Source organism: Leptosomus discolor, chromosome 3 (genome assembly GCF_034619465.1).
Source record: "Leptosomus discolor isolate bLepDis1 chromosome 3, bLepDis1.hap2, whole genome shotgun sequence".
Taxonomy (NCBI): Eukaryota; Metazoa; Chordata; class Aves; order Leptosomiformes; family Leptosomidae; genus Leptosomus; species Leptosomus discolor.
In genome coordinates this window covers 25,479,266-25,494,776 of record NC_141393.1, presented here as the reverse complement: position 1 = coordinate 25,494,776, position 15,511 = coordinate 25,479,266, and the positions used below count along the sequence as shown (strand labels likewise).

Below are 15,511 nucleotides of genomic sequence, written 5' to 3'. Positions count from 1 at the left end.
TTTTGGCTCATTGCAGCTGACAACCGCCCTCTAGTGATACAGACGCAGCAAGAGAGTCGGAAAAGTTATTCACAAAATAGTAACAGATGTATTTTCACTTCATTTCGTACCGGCACGACAGATCAAAACCATGACCACCTGAACTTGGCCTCTGGGCATTTACCAGCTGTGACATGAAGACCCAGCCCGATGCCTGCACAGAGCAGACCTCCAGAAGCTTTACAGAAGGAGCAGCTGACTGTGGACAACCAGGCAGTCACAACTACCTTTCTGCACTGGTACAGCAGGGAAGGAGGGTATGAAGAGAAACCAGGTAGTGTCTGAAGAGGAGCTGGCAGAATTGTGCCTTGGTTCTGTTACACAGAAGTGCCCATCAGGCAGTACTAGGGCTGGGTGGCAGCCTGCTACACTCACCGTTACCCGTCTGCCGTCCCTGCCCCTTCCCATTGCTTCAGCTGGTGTAATAGACATGAAAGAACAGAGTCTTATTGCGGAGGAGAGAGTACGAGTTATCAAATTTCAGCAGGTAGATGCCCTCGCCTGGATACTCATGGCTGCCTGCCTGCACCTCTCGATGGCTGTTCCTCCGATATACGGGCATGATCTCTCCGTAGCGGTTCCGCAGATAGCTTTTGGAACCTCTTTCCACGTCACCAACAGGGGCAAGTCCTGGATGGGAGAGAGGAGACAAGTAAGTAGTCCAGAGCCATTTGAGCCAGTTAACCCACTAGGTAGTCCAGAAAAAAGGTGAAGACAACCAGAATGCAGCAGAGTTGTGCAGATATATGGAAGGCTAACTATGATAGCATTACCCATAGTGTCTGCTCTGACCTTTCTGCAAATAATACCCACAAAGCCCAGCTCTTCTTATTGTAACAAAGGACATGCCGAGAACCAATTCTCCTGGGAATACTGATGGGACAGTATCCACTTGCCTGCCAGCCTGGTCTCCTCTACCTGGACTTACTTTTTAGACACCTCACTGCTTTTATACACACAACAGTGGTGCACTGATATAGACCTGAAGCAAAAGAAAGGTGGGAAAGCTCTTAGCTATAACCTCACTGTGTTCATGTCCGCAATTCACTTCTCGAAGAGGACTCCTCATACAGGAACCCACCCTTCTTTGGAGAGCCTACAAATTCCAGACACCAGCCCCTCAGCTACACTGCTCACACATACACTGAAGCCACAGAATAGGCAACATGGCTGTGTCTTTCACAAGTCCAAAGTCACAGGTAGCGATCCTCTCAAATGCAGTCAGGAGGAGCCACTGGGGCGGGGGACCACACCAAAAAACACCACCCAACCCCAGAAACAAAACCTTTTTGCTCCTACTCATCACCAGAAATTTCTCAGTCTGAGAGGCTAAGAAAAACAGTCAAGTTAATATTTCACACCCTAATCTTTTATGAGCTAGAAGTTGAACAAGTGAATTCTGATTTTATTTTTCAATGTGTTCAATTTTAAGAATGCTCTTGGAGAAGGACAGCCATTGACATACGCGGAAGCAGGAAGGGCTAAATGCTTACTCATCACAGCCTAACCAAGAACCCAAAAGGCTGCAGAGATAACAAGTGGGCTGAGTAAACAAAGTAGACAGAAATTACAGCATCTGACAGACACTCTCAGCAGCATGGCAACAAGCACCACAAATTAACCCTTATAAGCTCTGCACTAACCTTCAATTTCTTCCTCCTCCTCTTCATCCTCCTCATCACTGGATTCACTGACCTGAACAGTAATGGCAGTGCTAGTAACCGTGGTCCAGTCAAAATAGACTCCAAACCCAATGTCGTAGTCATCTGTAGCAAACTCCCAGCAAATGCATTTCCCATCAGGATGGGTTGGCACACGGACCGTCACCACCTCTCCTCGCTTCACCACCATCTGGCCATTCTTCTCTTTTCCCATCTTGGCTTTGAATTCCTTCATCTTCTCAGTGGTCCACATGGTGGGTGGAGCCAGAGGGGGAGGCTGAGCTAAGACAACAGAAAAGATTGTAGGCTCACCTGGCTTTTCACTACTGACAAAGTGTTACCTGAAAACAATGAAGCGATTTCTGATAAGGCTTTTGCATTCTGGATCCTGCTTCCACAAGCCTTGGATGTGAAGTTTTCCCACTCGCTTGCCAGGAGCTCAAATTTCCAACAGGAATTAGCAGTGTCTCTATGACAGCCTTTGCTCTTCTCTAGCCAGGGCAGACACTTAAAAAGTGGCCCAAACAAGTGTTTTCCTTTCAGGACTCACCTTTCCTCTGCTCCCCAAGGAGGTCTGCAGTCTCCAGCTCAGCTGAAAGGATATCCACAGCACCGGTGTGATCTGACTGAATCATGACTATATCCCCTGCTCCTTGAGGTACATGGTAGTTGGTTATCTGAACAGCACCTTCCTGCACAAAGCACATAAGAAACACTGTCACAAAGACCACTGTGGTAAGAAAGTCCCCAGCTGGATTTAAAACAGTTCATTAGTAATTCACACATCTTTCTGAAGCCAAGTCAGACCTGCAGAAGCTTCTATTAGTTAAAAAGAACTGGCTGGCTCCGAGACACCTCACTGCATTATTTCCCTCACAGTACCAAAGCCATGAACTCTCCAAGTCAAATGCTGCATTGTCTCACAAATTACACACCCCTTGGCCTCGCTGGGAGTCCCTGGGCAAACACATCTTTGCATCTGCCTCATAGTTAATTGTCACCTCTCAACAAAGCAACAGCCTTACAGATTTAGCTGGCTACTCTTGGAGATAATTCCCAAGAGACAATCTCTCTAGGGAGAGCTTTCAGCTCTGTGTGCGTCTAGACTACAGCCACAATCAAACTCTCATTTGCTACATCCTAGTTAAAAGTCCATCTGGTTCACTAGGGCCAACCCTCTCTCCTCATACATGCAAACTCACAGCTCCTGAGCTGGGTGCCACTGGGTTTTCCTGACTGTGTCTGTAATGCAAACAAATTGGCTGCTCACCAAAAGAAACAAAAGGCAGCAGAGTCCCTTTCAGCTCCCTCCTCCATAAATCTGCAAGGGAATTCCCAGAAGCCCCAGACAAGAAGCAGAAGGTGAGAATAACCTTGAAGCTTCAACAAACCAAAAACTGCAAGGAAGTGAGGACTAGCTGAAGACACAAGAGGGAAAATCAGACTGATAACATTTACCTCCTGCTAATGTATAGAAAAAAATATAACTGGATCTATGTTAATACTACTTTTGTTTTAACACAACCCTTAAAGCCTCAGTCCCACAGCCATAAGCACAGCAGTAGGGTGGAAGAAGTATTGCTGCAGCTCTGTCCTTTGCTTTCAAACATAAGAAACACCCACCTACCTCTTTGAGGGACTGGATTTGGTCAGGCAGCTTCTCTTCTAGTTCAGCCAATTCCTGGTCCTCCAAAGTGCCAGCTTCTTGCTTCAAATCCTCTGTCATGCCCGCACTCACAAGCAACCCAATCTGCGACCTTTCGGAGGAAGAGAGCACTACAGTTCAGCACTTGCACCCAGAGCACAGCCAGTAGAGGAATCACTCTGCTCTGGAACTCGAATTTAAATGGACTGAAGGGAACAAGCTTCTGAGGTCAGCACCTGCCAACTGCACAAAGAGCCCTCTGCACCCCAGTCCTGCCCTCATCTCCACATGACTATCTTCCACAAGGGTCAGAGGGAGCAACTTCAGTGAGATACTCCGTATTTACTGTCCTTTCTATGGCAGCCATCCCTGCACTCGCCCCACAGCATGCTAACTCACCAACACTGTACTAAGTGCAGAGGTCAGTAGCAACTTCTCTACTCAAGAAAGGACAACTTCTTTTATGCCAGCTACTACATGACATCTGCATATTCCATCAGAGGTCAACAGGATCAGTGAAAGGATTCAAAACAGTTTGGACACCATGCTTTGACGCCCTCTATTTAAGTGGCCCATTATGCCTTTCTATTCGCAATCCCAAGAGATAGAGGGAGCACCCAGGTGTGTCTCTGCCATATGCTGCACAGACAAGCAAGTCATAAAACATACAACGGCAGCAAAATAATAGCAAAGAAGTCCAAGTACTGCACTGTGACAAGAGGAGATGGACATGTTAGAACAAAAAGAAAGGTATGTAGCAGGAAAAGAATGGGCAAGAAAGGAAACGTCTTTGGCATTCATTCTCTGTTGAGGGTTTTCCTCTAAATTATATTAAAAAACACTGCCTATTGTCTATAGCTGGAAACGGTTATCATCCCAACTGAACTCAGATGGATGCCAGAAGTGTCCCCTCTGTCATACTCTCCAATACTATGTGACACTTCCATGAGAAGCAACCCAGTCTTTAATTAGAATGGAAACACTTGCCCTTTTGAAAAGCAAAGCCCTCTCACGGCACTATAAAACCAATGTCAACTGCCTTGGTCTAAAGGATCAGAAACATAAGAACACAGCAGTAATGGAAAATACATACTTTTCCTCAAATGTCTCCTTTCAGAGATGAGAAATATTCTCATTAGCAAGGTAGCAGACTATCAATATAGTGTGGAATATTTAAAAAAAAAAAATCTAAAAAATCCCATACACAGCTCAACTCGGACACTTTCCTTGCTGCATCCATAGAGAAGACTAGAATAGGCAAATGTGGCTTTTGTTTCCAAATCTTTAATTCTATGGCGGTACAGATTCTACAATTTACTTAAATTCTCTCAATAGTGTGATTTCCTTTCCTAGATATGGCATGATAGACCAGAAGGTCTGTAAGAACAACTCAAATGAGCTGAATACCAGGACACACAAAATGGCAGCAGATGGACAATACAAGAAAAGAAGGGACACTTGGAGGGTACAAATTTTTAAAGGAAGAACTCTCACAGGGATCCCCAACGATTTCTCCAGCAGCCCAGGACAAATTTGGACCATTATTTTCCATCCCATTTGCTTTTTGCTTAGTAGTTGCCTGATCACACCTAGAAGGGCTATTTGGTCACACACCTACTCAAAGGGCTCTCCATCAACATAGGAGATAACAGCTTGGGAATTTTTTTCTCCAGACAACACTGAAGCCCAAGATTAGGGAGAGCTATACAAGCTTTATAAGCATATTTAAAAAGACAGGGTTCAGCTGATTCCTCCTCACATAACCCTTTTGGACCACCCCTGTCCCTTTCAAAGGAGATTTAACTCAGACAAATGTATCAGGTAACAGTCACAAATATTCAGAATCTACTTTGGCCAATTTGCTCAGAGTCTTTATTAATCTCTTTGAAAAGAATAAGAGGACATAATAAAGAGATAGAAGAACACATATTTGGTGTCAAGAAGGCCAACACAGATGTCATTAGCATCTAGACAAGACAGCACCAAACTGCTGTTTCAGTACTTAGGATGGTTTGTTGGGGTTTTTTACTGGATTTCCCACCCCCCCCCTCTTTTTTCAATGAGGTTCGGGTTCATCTATTGTCTTATGTAATTAACTCACACATTTCTGAAATCGTATCATGTGCAATAAATGTATGATGTCAAATGAAACTCCACCACATCCGGTATTGGTGCTTGTAACCAATGCAATGACTTGGCCACAAACACCACGTGCCCAACAGACGATAACAAGCCAAACATCTGATAACAAGGTCAATCACCAGCACTAATGAAGGAGTAACACAGAAAACAAAGGGTGAACAAAAAAGCCTAAAATGTTGTTGAGAAAACAATAAAAGGTGCTTTCTTGCTCAGCTTCCACCAGAAATATATATAGTGCGAATCCTTAATTACTAAAGCATCCTACAGACAGGACAGAGAAAGTTTATTAGCTCTTACAATGGACTACAAAACTTTGCAGGGTTCCTTCCAAGCTCAATGATTCTGTGATTTGAACAGCTGAGCCATGAACTTAATTTCATAAGCTTTAAAACAATCTTAAGCCTGTAAGAACAGCCCCTCCTGTACCGACTACAGTATATGCTGTCCCAAAGCAGACAATTCAGTCTCCAGTCCCTTCTCTTTACCTGCACAGAATCAACTGCCACATGGCAGATGTCACAGGGATGAAACAGCCTGTCATGCATGTGGGCCACAATACACAAAAAGGTTTTCCTACCCGCTCTGCAAAGTACTGGACTCCAAAGAATCAACCAGCTGATCTGCAGGCTCTGTCTTTTGGGCTGAGTCTTCATTTTCTAAAACCAAACAGAATACACGGAGAGAAGGTGAAATAAATTTCAGTCTTCAGAATACACAGACAGGAGGAAAAACTACAACCAGCACTCAAATGCTGACAAGATCACATGGCCATGGAATGAAGAGCTGTGCCAACCAGTTTTTCGTGTTATGAGCTGTATCTAGCACCTTGCAGAACAAAGATTTTTAATTGTCTCAACCCCAGGAAAGGGAGATCAAAAACCCATGCATGTTTTTGGTGCTGAACGACTCTCAGAAGCAGGGTTCATTCAGGAACCACCAATCCTAGCTTCAGAAGGACAGAACAAGGCCGAATTTCATTATGTAAAACTAGGCTGACACAGCCCTGGAAAAAGCAATCAAGCAGCAGTTCCCACAGGGCACTGACGAGATGGAAATTCCTAGCTCGCTGCTAAAAGTGCTGTCTGCAAAGATGGCTCCTGCTGTCCCCAGAGTCTCCTGAACTCTGGGAAAGCTCTGTCCCCATACCACTGCGGTGCGCGCTCCACAGCCCTGCTGTCTGATCGCATTAAGGCAGTGAACTGGTCATGGGCAAGTCCCAGCTTTTGCAGCTCTCCGATGATAACACCGTGCAGCCGCTGGCCGTTCGCGGAGTCGCTTCGGAGCAGGGAGGCACCTCCAGCCAGCAGCACCAGGCCCCCAGCCCACGGCAGACACCGCAGGGCGGGGGCACCCCAGCTGCCGGCTAGACGGGGCCTCTTTCACCGGCGAAAGCGCCCTGTCTCTAGTAAACCTCCATCAGCCTTCGCTCTTTCCACTGCGCGGAAGAAACGCCGGGAACTGCTACCGCAGCTCCAGGCGCTGGCGCGGCAGGTGAGCCGAGCACCCCGGGCGCGGCGGTGGTGGGGTCGTCGCGTCCGTCCGTCGTGTGTGTGTGTGTGTCCCCACGCGCGGGTGCCGCTGCAGAGGGTGCGCCTGGGCCCCACAGCCCCCCCGCCCGGCGCAGCAAATGCTCGCCGAGGACTAATTCCCGATGCTGGTCTTCCCAAGGGATACCGTATTTTCACCGAAGCAAACTGCCACCGTGGAAACACGGCTTCTCCGGGAGAAACGAGGAAACCCGCCACGGAAAGGAAACTCACGGCAGTCTCCCTGGCCGTAAGGTCAACGCTAAAATACGCAGCCCCGGTAGTCCCTCCGGCACTGCCCGGCAGCCCGCCCCGCCGCCCGGGGGGCTCCGCCCCAGGGACCCCGGCCGGGCTGCAAGCACTCGGGAGGGAAGCGCGCAGGCGGGAGGCGCTCCCGCTACCCGCCGCGGCCAGCCCGGCTGCCCCCTCCCCTGCTGAGCCCGTACCTGAGGGGACCCGGGGCGCGGAGCCGCCGCGGCCGCCCGGCGCCCCTGCGGCCGGGGGCTCGAAGCGGGAGCCGGCGGCGGCGGCCAGCACGTCCGACATGGGCAGGGCTGAGCGGGCGGCCGGCGCGCGCGGAGCCGAAGGCGGCAGCCCGCCGCGGCGGAAAGAGCCGAGCGGGGCCGAAGCGCTGCGGCCGCCGCCGGCGGAAACACCCGAGTGGGGGGCAGCGAGAGCCGAGCGGGTGCGTGCAAGCCAGGCGGGCGGGAGAGGGTGGTGCCTCGGTGCTCATCCCTCAGCCTCCCCCCTCGACAACGCGGCCAATGAAAAGCGAGTTCCGCAGAGCCAGCCGGCGCGGGCGGCTTTGCGGGCTGACAGCGTGGAGGGGGTGGCGGACCTCCGGGAAGCGGTGGTTGCCGTGGGAACGGGGCCCGGCAGGACGCGGCACCGCGGCGGTCTGGGGACGGCGCCCATGGAGCCGAACCCGGGGCCCGCGGGGCCGGGGGCGGCCGAGGGGCCGGAGCCCGAGCCCGAGGGCGCGGGGGGACCGCGGCCCGCCTGCCCTTTCCTGTCCTGGAGCGCAGCGGAGGTGGCTGAGTGGGTGGTGCAGCGCGGCTTCCCCCAGTACGAGGTGCGGGCTGCCGCCCCGGGCGGGAAGCCCCCGCCGCAGTCGGTGGCCCTGAGCTCTCTGCGTGTGTGAGCGTGTGCGCGTATGGGAGTGTGTGCGAGCGGCGGGGGCGGTAGTGGCCGAGGGCGACCCGCTGCCCGGGCCCACCGCCTTTCTCTCCGCTTCCCTGCCCAGGAGTGCTTCAGGGCCAACGGCATCACTGGCCGCCGCCTCATCCACGCCAACTGCTCCAGCCTGCCCACCATGGGCGTCACGGACTTCGGCCACATGCAGGTGCGGCCGGCTGCGGGTCCCGGAGCTCCCTCCGCAGCCCCTCGGAGCCCAGCTCTGACCCTTTCTGCTTGCAAGCTAGGCTATAGCCCGTCCGCCCAGACAGGTTGCTTATTCAAAGAGTGAGCCTGGAGCTGGACAACCAAATCTGTTCAGCCAAATAGTTGTATTCCTTGATTTTTTTTCAGGTATAAATCCTTAGCCAACTGGAGATCGCAGGCTTCCTCTCTGGGACACCATAACTACATCAGAAGTGCTTAGGCTTTCTTTAAGCCTACGTTGCTCCTCTTGCCCCATGACATTGCTTAGCAAGATGCATGTGCCTTTCTTAAATACCTCTCAGAATTTCATTTCAGTAATTTTCCACTTGCTGATTTGAAGAACTTCTAAAAATCTAGTCAGACTTAACCTGCAGCAATCGGGCCACTGATCTCAAGCAACAGAAGGGCAACTCATTATTACTTCCTTGTTTTTCACTTTGCTGAGCACAAACAGCATCTCTGTCTCTTCCTCATTTTATAAACATGTAATTTTATGGTCATTTTCCTTTCAAACCTACATCTTTTTTCTAACAAACACTGATGCTTAAGCTGAAGTTTGGGGCTGAAGCCTGGCCTTCCAAAGCTTCCTGAAGGTTCAGAAAATAGGCAAGTTGACTTGCATTTCCCTTCTTCCCCTCCCTAATTGAAACCACAGAGGGACTCAGGGCTGCATTTACAGAGTCAAATTGTTTGTTTTGCATCATGATTCAAAGTTGCAAGGTAGAAATTCAAATAACCAGGAAGAGAGAAAAATCTTTATGCTCCAACAGCATGAACACTGTTTGTTTTATTCTAGAGCACCAAAAAGCAATTTCACCACAGTTCTGTTTGCACAATCTTAACTGTTGAAATTAAATGTGCCACGAAAAACACTGACTGGTGCCACAACTTTGCCTGTTGGTTGGAGGAGAAGGCATCAAATTAAAACGCTTGGTTTTTCAGACAGCAGCCCTTCAAGAGTATTTCTAGTACGAGCAGATACAGCCTTTATAGTCATCTGCACTTACCAAAGATGGCAAGAATTTTATAGGCTTTGTAAGCCTCACCCTCACATTGGGATGTAGGGATTATGTATGGTGGTAGTTTAACTGCTGAGAAACAGTAAGCCATGGGTTAGAGATAGCAGCTGAAACCCTTTCTCCCTCCTGTAGAAACTGAAACTCCTCAGGGCTAGCATAAGCCATAGGCAGCATCCTGCAGCAAGCTTGGAAATGTCTCTCTAATGTTTTCCAAAGCTTGCAAGTGAGTTGGGAACATCTCTCAGACTTCAGTGGAACCTAGATGTTCTTGGAGATCATGCCCTACCCTGCTAGTTACTGGTGTTTTAGAGAACTTTACTCTGACAGAATCCAAACGTGCAGAGCTCTGAGCAGGATGTGGCCTTTTGGGTGTTTCAGGAGCTATGTACTAGAGCAGGTGCGAAGTTAAAGGCCATAATTCTGGGCACATCAGCTTCTCAACAAGAAATATCAAGGAAAGGCAGTGAACAGTCAAACCCAAGATAGTTACCATAGAAATAAACATGATAGCATCAGGTCAGTGAGACAGAAACTTTTTGCAATTTAGGGGAAATGGCAGTTAGATGGAGAACCACACAGTGAATTATGTGGAAGATATGCAGCATGGACAAGTGAAGTTATTACTGGTTTTAATTCCACTGTGCTGGTATTTTACCAAAACCACCAGTCTGGTGTTCATATCACACGAAGTACAGTACTGCTCTTCAGAGTCAAGCCAAAGTTCAGGGAAGGTTTTGAGCAAATGCTGTGAAAGATCAGTAAAACCTGGTGAATTATATTTCGAGGCTTCAGTCGAATCAGAGGTTACATTCCCAGAAGTGACTTCAAAAAAATAATGGCAAGGCTCTGTTCACTGACAGTTCCAGGCCCAGCTGGCTCAGACTGCCAGTCACCCATCATTTTCTTAATGAGCAACATGGCTTATTGGTTTAATTAGTTTTTACACCTCTTCTGTGTATAAACTCCATTGTTGACAATGTAACTTAGCAGACAGCAATGGCTTTTGCATTAGGCAGAATGGACCCAGGTCATTCACCCATAACTTGTTTGTCCTGCAAGTGCAAAGAGGAAATCAGAGCTATTTGTGCCACTAAGAAAGCAGATGTGATGCCATCCCCCACAGTAAACCTGGAGAACGTGCGGTCTGCTCTGCTTTTACAGTGTCACACGGAGTTCATGGGTACAGATCCCTCTCAAGTTGCAACATGAAGTGTGAAACTGTTCTAGAATTTAGAAAGTTATTATTTTTGCTGCTGCTCTGACACAGAGGGAATGGTATTAGCTGTTGCCCTGTGAAATGAGAATTTCTGGTGTTTTGTCTTGTATTTCAGGAGATTTCACGACACGTGCGAGAGTTGCTGGGGATTGAGGAGCCTCTCTTCAACAGATCCATTGCCCTCCCATACAGAGACAACATGGGTCTCTTCCTGGAGCGAAAGTCCCGATCAGGGCAGAAAGCAGATGCCCTCACTTTCTCACAGTTTATCCAAGAAGCAGGACTGGAGCCCTACCCTACAGTTCCTCCTTTGCCACGAGCCCAGACTGGGGCTCTCCTTGCATTGCAGGGCACCTAGGGGCAGGATTAGAGACTCACACTCCACTTCCACCTTTATAAGAAGTCCAGCAGGGACAGCAGAATATACCCTTATTACCTTGCAGTTTGTCCAAGGAGGCACAGTTGCACCTTCTCCCGATCATAAAAAGGCCATTGCAGCTCTTTACCATTTGATGACAGCAAACACATACCCACATTTGCTCTTTTCTGCAATCCTTCATTTGTTTCCAGGAAAGCAGAAGCTATAAATTAGACTGTACCACTGTCTGCCTTTCACTTCTGCTTCACAGTTGATTAAAAAGACAAAAAACCCAATCATAGACACATTTTAATTACCAGTGATTGATAACAACTTCCCTGGAGCTCAAGTGAATAGATTTCTCCTAGGCTTTAGTGTCTGTAGACGGGGCTCATTGTGAAGCCCAGACGTACGATAAATGACATATACAATAACTGGTGTACAGGTGCAGTGCCAGCTGCTGTCGGCGATTGTAATTAAGCTAGGGGCCTAGTTACACCATGCACAACTAATCCCTGGCCTCACCACAGAAACGATTTCCTGTGAGGCAAAACCAGGCAGTGGTTTATCATAGTAAACAGTTCTGAAGGACATGATAGATGATGGCAGGAAGTGTAAGAGAATACTGTAAGCTGAACTAGAGAATTTAGGGAATAAAAAATGCTTTGTTCTGGGTGGATTTGGACAAAATATCCAGTTACCTCCTTTTTCGTTGAAAGAAGCATCATGTAGTCAGTGGTGGTGGTGGTGGTGGGGTACATTATCACCAGCAAGAAAGTATGAATAAGTGCTGATTAAAGCCTGGCTCAACAGGAGTGCTCCTGACTAAATCATTACTATTTTGGCTGGCATCAACAGCTTCCTTGAGATCCCCCATAGAAATATTAAAAAAAAATAAAAAATAAAAGCAAACCCAATAAAAAAACCCAAACAAAACCTGGGCACAATCCTGTTTTGCTATTTACACCAAAGCTGTAGCCACTACAAAATAACTGTAATTTGGTAATTCAGTTTTCTATTGAAACTGCAACAGAAACCCAGTGAAACCGAAGCAGTTTGTAGATCAAGGTGACTATGTAATGAGAAATTTCAGACCAAAATAAAGCAAGACTCAAGCAGACAGGGAAAAGCAAGTTTGCTGAGCAGTCTGGAGGGTGAAACTTGTTGAAGCAAATGTATACATAGAGTTATTGGCTGGAATATTTTAAAGAGTCCAAGAGTGAACAGCGCTGGTTCTTGCACCCCTCAGTCTGGTGAGGGGGCTGAGATGAGATCTCAGCAAAGCATTCTGCCATGGGCTTCGTTATAGTTTATGAGGATTTAGAATCAGAGTCAGCAGTTTCCTCTGGAATTTCTGAGAAAATGTCGGAAGCAGCGACAGAGGCTTGTCATCCAACATCACACGAGGCTCCACTACAGTTGAAGTAGAGATGTCTTGGTACTGATCAGCCCACGTTGCTTTGTAGGCCAGTCTCCAAAGGATTCCTGGTGTAGTATAGCAAGATGGCACCGGACAAGCTCACTGTTTTCTAGCAGCTGGCTAAAGGGAGACTTTCACACTTATGCATCTGTCAGGTCAAACCAGGAGAAGGCTCTGGGAAGAGAAAACAATGGAAACATTTATGGGCAATAACAGTCTGGAGCAGCTTGCTAATAATTTAACAAATAACGGCTTTCTTCAGCATCTGACTATGAGTCTCTTTCTTGAGTCTTTGAGAAAAAAATCAGACTTAGAGACTTGCATCTAAAGGGTTCCAGGCATTACTCTGGCATGTGGAGCAAAACAGCCTAATGGCTTCAGAACAATCCTGCACAAGCAGGAGTCCTTTACCTCAAGAGCATTCCCCTGACTTAACATCCTCAGTAGTGTAGTCCATGAACTATCATAAATTCACTCATTACCCATAAGAACTGTCCTCTCTAGATATTCCCACAGGAATTTTTTTTGCCTGCATCCAGTGCCCCAGTCCTGATCAGTGGTTTCAGACAACCCTGATAAATAATGAAACAGGAACCAGGGACAAAATAACCCTGGGACAGTAGTCCAGGACTTTTATTGCAAATACATCATCTAAGGCAATCTTCCCTGGCAGGTATGTGGTCCTAAGGGCAACACACAGTTCAGCACCTTCCAACCCAACAAGACAGTCCATGCTTCAGCTGTGGGACGAGGCAAGTTTCAGAGCAAAGAGGAAGCCTGGACAAGCAGTACCTCAACATTCAACCCTTTATTTACTCCGCTTGAGTCACTGAAGAGGCAAAACCTTTGCTGGCAAAAGTCTTGCACACAAACTGTGGGTGCACAGCTGGGTCAGCGGTCAGGAAAACGGGCCACTGAGTAATTTCAGTGCCTTCTGGTGAGGCAGGCTCTGCCACGTGCTGCTGTTCAGGGCTGCATAGAAAATGGCCACCAGCCATTCAGCATTTACCCTGCAGGGCAAACAAAATCAAATGTCAATTACCAGGGTGCACACAGGTATGATGAGATATCTCCCACTCCTGTGAAGAATTGCATTGGCAATCAGTCATACCTGGTTTATTTGAAACCTCTGATCTAGGATCATTTTAGGTAAGGAATGCTGAAATTAATAGTAACAAGTCTAGTGTAGCTCGTATTTCTGTAGCTCATTCTCATCGAGTAAACAGGAGTCCTTCACAGGCTGCATATAAGGTCATATAACCATTCAGCCATCATGGCACAATGGGCACTGCGGCTGCTTTAAGAGCATTCAGCAACACACGCATTAAAAGCGTGTGCAGAAGCGTACAATGAAATCGTGACAGAGAGAGGTAGCGGCCGGCAATAGGAACAGCACGTCCATGAAAACAGAAGTTGTGCCCGAGGCAAGAGAAAAAGATTTTGGACCATGTTGTTGCTCAGAAAGTAGATCTTGGCGCCTGCTCACTGATTTAGCCTCAGAGCTACTATTGTTTCACGAAGGGAAATGGTAGCAGGTACACAGAAAGCTCCTGAAAGAAAGGGTGACCCTGGAGCACTAATCAGAGAAACTGGTGAAGGAGACACACACTGCCTCATTTTGCCCATCCACTTCTTGTGCACAACTACTCCCTTCCACGCACACTATTTCCACTCCAGCTTCAGCTGTACAGTGGCAGGAGTTCTCTAGGAGGGTTTTCTTCCCCAGACCGCACTCCTGACTGACAAAATTATCGCCAGCCCAGACCCACCCTTGAATCATACAGGCAGGGGAACCACTGAGCGCAGCTCCTCAGAAAAGCTGCTACCAAATTTCAGCAAAAAGAGCTTTTACCTCAGGAACTGCAGGGCGCGTTGCCTGCATAGCAGCAGGGTCCCCCAGCACCACTGGGCTGCCCCCTCACCCCCTACTCGTCAGTGGGCTCTTGGCCAGAGCACCAGGACTGCGGCCTCACGCTGGCACTGCAGCGAAGGAGTTCCTTCAGCCTGTGAGTGGGGGCACCGAAATGAGTGTCCCGGGGAGGGAAGGGGATGCTCCCAGGGAGCCCGGGCTGCACTGCAGTGGAGCGGTGCCAGAGCCAGTGGTGGCTGCACAGCACGGGGGGGATCGTGGGGTTCTAAGATCCTGCTTGAGGGAAACTTGGAGGAAGCCTCAGAGAATATTCCACTACACTATCCATGGCTGAGCCAACAGTTGCTGGGATTCATCCCACTAACGTTTCTTATAATGATTCCTTTCCATCTTAACCAGCCAGAAAGGATCTTCCTGTTTGATGGACCCTCGTTGCCTTGTGTTAATGTTAATCCATGGGCCTTAACAGTGCCAATGGAGAGATGGCCACAGTAGGATTGCTCATTTTGCCATGCAGTGAGGCATTTAAAAAAAAAAAAAAAAAAAAAAAAAAAAGCGGTCTTGTGCTTTCTGCCCCAGTGCACATGGATCATACCACAACTGCAGCAGCACAGGACTGTGTCAAGATCCAGGTCCTTCCCCACTGCAGGCAGATTCCCTCAAGCAAGGTCCATCCTATCTTTCCCTCTCCTCTCCCCTCTCCAGCTGGATCCCAACTACTTGTCTGCCCTCCCTCAGCCCTGCAATCAACAGCCAGCATCACCCAGGTTTAGCTGATGGGGGAGAAACTAGGTTTAGCTGGTAAGGAGGAGGAAGCAGTAATCTTTTGCAGGATCTGCAAATATTTTACTAGTAAACAGCCTCACCCATAGCATGAAGGGCAGCATCATGTTTGGCCCCTCACTGGTCACCTCAGCAGAAGGCCAGGACTGGCCTGATGGCAGAGGCTGGGCACACCCAGCGGTCAGGAGCAGGGGGTGTAGGTGATACCCCTGCACTCAGAACCCTTGGGAGAGCTACAGCAGCAGCTTAAAGTGAAACACGATGCACTGGGTTTGCTTTTTCGACCGCGGAGACTGCAGGCTGCTTCTTTGCACCTTGTTTCCTGTGCTGTCTCACAATAGGTTATCTTGCAAGAATAACCTGAGGCCCTGGCAGGAGCAGGGTCCCAATGCCAGCATTCTGTTTGATCTGGAGCTCCCTTGACTCCTTTTGATCATGTTTTCAGGTTTATA

At 48.4% G+C, this 15,511-nt stretch overlaps 2 protein-coding genes across 2 annotated transcripts; one reads left to right on the top strand and one right to left on the bottom strand.

Moving 5' to 3' along the window:
• Positions 1 to 412: 412 nt before the first annotated feature.
• TMED8 (transmembrane p24 trafficking protein family member 8) lies at positions 413 to 7,559 on the bottom strand. Its single transcript, XM_086463202.1, has 6 exons — positions 7,460 to 7,559; positions 6,065 to 6,143; positions 3,328 to 3,457; positions 2,251 to 2,392; positions 1,683 to 1,982; positions 413 to 669 (listed from the first exon to the last, which is right to left on the bottom strand). The coding sequence occupies exons 1-6, from the start codon at positions 7,557 to 7,559 to the stop codon at positions 452 to 454; spliced, it is 969 nt and encodes a 322-aa protein (XP_086319328.1). The 3' UTR covers positions 413 to 451.
• Positions 7,558 to 10,986, top strand: SAMD15 (sterile alpha motif domain containing 15). Its single transcript, XM_086462974.1, has 3 exons — positions 7,558 to 8,085; positions 8,257 to 8,355; positions 10,744 to 10,986. Exons 1-3 carry the CDS (start codon positions 7,558 to 7,560, stop codon positions 10,984 to 10,986), a joined length of 870 nt encoding a protein of 289 aa, XP_086319100.1.
• Positions 10,987 to 15,511: the final 4,525 nt, after the last annotated feature.

Coding starts and splice junctions, on each gene's coding strand:
- SAMD15 (XM_086462974.1), top strand. CDS start 7,558: ATGGGCAGGGCTGAGCGGGCGGCCGGCGCGCGCGGAGCCGAAGGCGGC. Junction 8,086..8,256: donor GCGGCTTCCCCCAGTACGAG/GTGCGGGCTGCC, acceptor TTCCCTGCCCAG/GAGTGCTTCAGGGCCAACGG. Junction 8,356..10,743: donor CGGACTTCGGCCACATGCAG/GTGCGGCCGGCT, acceptor CTTGTATTTCAG/GAGATTTCACGACACGTGCG.
- TMED8 (XM_086463202.1), bottom strand. CDS start 7,559: ATGTCGGACGTGCTGGCCGCCGCCGCCGGCTCCCGCTTCGAGCCCCCG. Junction 1,983..2,250: donor CCTTGGGGAGCAGAGGAAAG/GTGAGTCCTGAA, acceptor CTGTTGTCTTAG/CTCAGCCTCCCCCTCTGGCT. Junction 670..1,682: donor GGAGGAGGAAGAAATTGAAG/GTTAGTGCAGAG, acceptor TCTCCCATCCAG/GACTTGCCCCTGTTGGTGAC.